General features: G+C 47.1%; 1 protein-coding gene across 1 annotated transcript in view; it reads left to right on the forward strand.

The window, feature by feature from the left end:
- The window catches only part of LOC139349998 (phospholipid scramblase-like), a 2,283-nt gene extending 319 nt beyond the window's left edge, over nt 1-1,964 (forward strand). Inside the window, exon 2 of the mRNA XM_070991085.1 lies at nt 1,170-1,964. Coding sequence (XP_070847186.1) covers nt 1,170-1,964 — 795 coding nt within the window. The remainder of the gene's footprint in view (nt 1-1,169) is intronic.
- Nucleotides 1,965-4,981: the final 3,017 nt, after the last annotated feature.

Below are 4,981 nucleotides of genomic sequence, written 5' to 3' on the forward strand. Positions count from 1 at the left end.
GACGGACGGACGGACGGATGGACAGACAGAGAGTCAGACAGACAGACAGACAACTGACGGACAGACAGACAGACGGACGGACGGATGGACAGACGGACGGACGGACGGACGGACGGACAGACAGACAGACAGACAGGCAGACAGACAGACGGACAACTGACGGACAGATGGACATACGGACAACTGACGGACAGACAGACAGACAGACAGACGGACAACTGACGGACAGACGGACAGACGGACGGACGGACGGACGGACGGATGGACAGACAGAGAGTCAGACAGACAGACAGACAACTGACGGACAGACAGACAGACGGACGGACGGACGGATGGACAGACGGACGGACAGACGGACGGACGGACGGACGGACGGACAGACGGATGGACGGACAGACAGACAGACAGACAGACAGACAGACAGACAGACAACGGACGGACGGACAGACAGGTGTCCAGCTCTCTGTTAATGAGCCGTCCTCAGTGTCCCTAAAGGTAATTAAGCCTAAATTAATCGTCCATGTTTCTGAGGCCGCAGCGACGGGCGTCACTGCACAGCACTCTGGTCGCCACGGAAACACAATCAATCATCATCACTGTCAGACTCAACATCACCATCATCATCACCATCATCATCATCATCATCATAACTGTTATTACAGGCCGATGACACGCTGAGTCTGCGGTCATGTTTAATGTTATTTAAAAGTGTGTGTGTGTGTGTGTGTGTGTGTGTGTGTGTGTGTGTGTAACAGAGAATCAGCTTCTGAGGGCTGTGATCTTCATACACTGCTGTTAATTAGCTCTGTCAATCATCCTGCACTGTGTGTGTGTGTGTGTGTGTGTGTGTGTGTGTGTGTGTGTGTGTGTGTGTGTGTCTGTGCGCACGTGTGTGTGTTCAGTCCTCTTCAGTTCCTCAGTGCAGCTTGTGATTGGTCCATTTCCAGCTGTCAATCAAAGTTTCATCTTTTCATTTAAATATTTGAAATCAGCAGGAAATCGTTGTTTTGTTGTCCGTGTGGACGAGGACGAGGTGCAGCGTCCACCACAGGAAGCAGGACGGAGGCAGCCAGTGGTCCAGGTCTGGGTCCAGATCCAGACCCTGAGGAGGAAGAGACCAACACCCAGACGTCATTCATTCACAGTTCACTATCCGTGGGACTCCCCAGGACCACAACCTGAACCACCTGAACCTGAACAATCTGAACCTGAACCACCTGACCCTGAACCACCTCAACCTGAACCACCTCAATCTGAACCACCTCAACCTGAACCACCACCACAATCTGAACCACCTCAACCTGAACCACCTCAATCTGAACCACCTCAACCTGAACCACCACCACAATCTGAACCACCTGAACCAGAACCACCTCAACCTGAACCACCTCAATCTGAACCACCTCAACCTGAACCACCTCAACCTGAACCACCTGACCCTGAACCATCTGAACCTGAACCACCTCAATCTGAACCACCTCAATCTGAACCACCTCAACCTGAACCACCACCACAATCTGAACCACCTCAACCTGAACCACCACCACAATCTGAACCACCTGAACCTGAACCACCACCACAATCTGAACCACCTGAACCTGAACCACCTCAATCTGAACCACCTGACCCTGAACCATCTGACCCTGAACCACCTCAACCTGAACCACCTGACCCTGAACCATCTGAACCTGAACCACCTCAATCTGAACCACCTCAATCTGAACCACCTCAACCTGAACCACCACCACAATCTGAACCACCTCAATCTGAACCACCTCAACCTGAACCACCTGAACCTGAACCACCTGAACCTGAACAATCTGAACCTGAACCATCTGACCCTGAACCACCTGAACCTGAACCACCTGAACCTGAACAATCTGAACCTGAACCACCTGACCCTGAACCATCTGAACCTGAACCACCACCTCAACCTGAACCAGGTGAATCACAGTAAAGTCTGATCAGTTTTGACAAACATCTTCAGTGTCTGAGATTTTCCAGCTGAAGGTCACAGGTTTAATTCCTGGAACAGCAACAGTGCCCTGAAGCAAGGCAGCAGCAGAGAGTCCAGCTGTCCACTGACACACACACACACACACACACACACACACACACACACACACACACACAGCCTCATCCGCACTAAATAAGATTAATTACCTGATTGTTAATTTACATCCAGCTTCCTGAGGAGAGACATGACAGGTCAAGGGCAAGAGAGACAGAGACAGAGACAGACAGAGACAGACAGAGAGACAGAGAGACAGACTTGGTCTCTTCATAGATGAGATAAATTAATGACTCCATAGAAACCAGTCTGTCCCAGTTCCCAGTTGGAGTGAGGACCTGTCCTGTCCACTTGCCCAGTGAGCTGTTGTCATGGTTACCGGTGTGACCTCATGGTGACCCACTGTGGAAGTTTTGAGAAACAAGTTAATTCTCACAGAGACAAACTTCAGGGACAGTCATGTCTCTGGTCCAATCGGAGGTCTCGGGCGATGCTCCCTCGCTGCTGATTGGCCGGCTGGCTGCAGGTGGCGGATCCCGCTCTCTCCTCCGCCGTTCTGCTGTGCAGCCATGTTTAATTCAGCCGTCCATAATGGAGCCGGCAGGCAGCGTTAGTTATTAAAACACCTTAAAAACAGCTGCTGCTCCCTCAGTCCGCCTTAAAACCACTTAGTGGGTTAAATATTAAGCAGAGGCTGTCCTGGAACGCTTCCTCCTTAAGTGGCCTCACTAAGTCGAATAATTTAAAGCTGCAGAGTTTCACGCTGACTTCAGTCCATTAAGCAGCTGATGGCAGCGAATCAGGACCTCTGGTGTGTTTTAGCAGAAAAATCCTGTTTGGACAAGATATTAAGACGAGAAATGAGTCAAATAACCGTCTGAATATGTGAGCAGGTGACGTCCAGAGAGGGAAATCAAGCGCACCTAAAGCATTAAGCAGCTTTGTTAAACAGCCGGGGACTACTGCATACATTACTACTGAGTACTGCGTTACTGTGTACTGTGTGAAAAGTAAAAGTTGTCAATTCAAAATCTTAATCCAGAAAATATACAAATGAATAAACTGCAAAACAGAAAATCTGAGCAGGAAAACAGAGGAAAAAGTCCCTGACTGTGTTTTATCGTTACTGATGCTAAGCTAAGCTAATCTCAATTTCACACGCTCATCATGTGTAAAATACTTATTGTGGGTTTTCAAAAATCCTTCAAAGGACAATATTTGACTTCATGCTTCCTCTATTGACTGCTGCATTGTGGGATTACAGAGTCCATTAACATCTGATTTGTTTTTCTAAGATAAGATAAGATGAAGATAAAGAGTATAAAAGACACAGAACAAAAAAATCCACCATGTTTATGAACGTTATGGACGGACGATGAAAATACTACTTGTTATAAAAAGTACTATTGTCAATACTCTGATGAGAAAAGTGCCACATGTGGACGTCAGGTCAACATGTCCGTGTGTCCAACACGTCGGTTCATGACCAAACACCTGAGGAGCTAGAGATAACTCCCATCAGCCTCAGCTGCACCCTGCGTTCACTGCTAGCTACCCAATGTTAGCATGCTAACATGCTAAACCACGATGTGAACATGGCAAACACTAAACATGCTAAAGATTAGATTAGCTTTGTCATTGTGCGTGTGTTAGCATGCTGATGATAGCATTTAGCTTATACAGCCTCACACAGCTGCTAGCATAGACTCAGTGTGATTTTAGTTTTTTTTTACTTGATGTTACTCGTCTTCATTTCCCTAAAACATGAAGTGATTTGCAGTTTATTGTGTACTTTTACTGTTAATGAGATGCGTCCAAGAGAAGCTAGCAGCTGCACATCGCTGGACGTGTTTATGTTCTATGTATCTGAGAGACGTACAAGCTGCTGAGGACTCAGCATTGTCTCTGCAGATGTGGACACACGTCCTCTAATCCCATCAATTGGTTTAAAGTCTTAAAATCTTTGTTTTGTGGTTCAAATATCTTCATTTGTAAGAGCTGTTAGCATCCATGTTACCATGCTAACAGATAAACATGATGGAAGGTCAGCACCTCGACACTGACACAGGTTCAGACCTGACACACACACACACACACACACACACACACACACACACACACACACACACACACACACATGAACAGAGGGGGTTATGGGTCGGACAGCATTCAGCCTGCAGCAAAACAGAGATGAGAGGTTTCCTGTTTCAAACCACTCTGACACACATTAATAAACCATCAGTCACACACACACACACACACACACACACACACACACACACACACACACACACACACACACACACTTAACCCAACAAAAACACACACACACACACACACACACACACACACACACTCAGAATGTTTATGTGATTGGACAGATGAGTGTGTGTTGCAGAAAATAGACGACACATGTTCTGAAAGACAAGTTTAAGCTGGGATCTGTGTGTGTGTGTGTGTGTGTGTGTGTGTGTGTGTTGCCTCATTGGTTATTTAAATGTGGACAAATGGACTCAGATTCATTAGGACAGACAGAGAAAATCCTCGTTAAACTTTGATGCTGATGGTAAATCTTTCAGCAGCTCAGAGCCAACAGAGACTCACGTGCACATGAGAGTGAGCACGCTCAGGCGTGTGTGTGTGTGTGTGTGTGTGTGTGTGTGTGTGTGTGTGTGTGTGCATGAATTATCCAGCCATGACATGAAATATTGAAGCAGACTTCAGCTCTGATCTGCATCACTGGTTCATCTGCTGGAACAGAGGAGTCACATACAGACAGTCAGACGTTCTGTTAGGAACCCTCTGATGACATCATCAGCAGATGATGCAGATCCTGATGATGCAGATCCTGATGATCCAGATCCTGATGATCCAGATCCTGATGATCCAGATCCTGATGATCCTGATCCTGATGATGCAGATCCTGATGATCCTGATGATCCTGATCCTGATGATCCAGATCCTGATGAT

This window comes from Chaetodon trifascialis, chromosome 21, assembly GCF_039877785.1.
Source record: "Chaetodon trifascialis isolate fChaTrf1 chromosome 21, fChaTrf1.hap1, whole genome shotgun sequence".
Lineage (NCBI taxonomy): Eukaryota > Metazoa > Chordata > Actinopteri > Chaetodontiformes > Chaetodontidae > Chaetodon > Chaetodon trifascialis.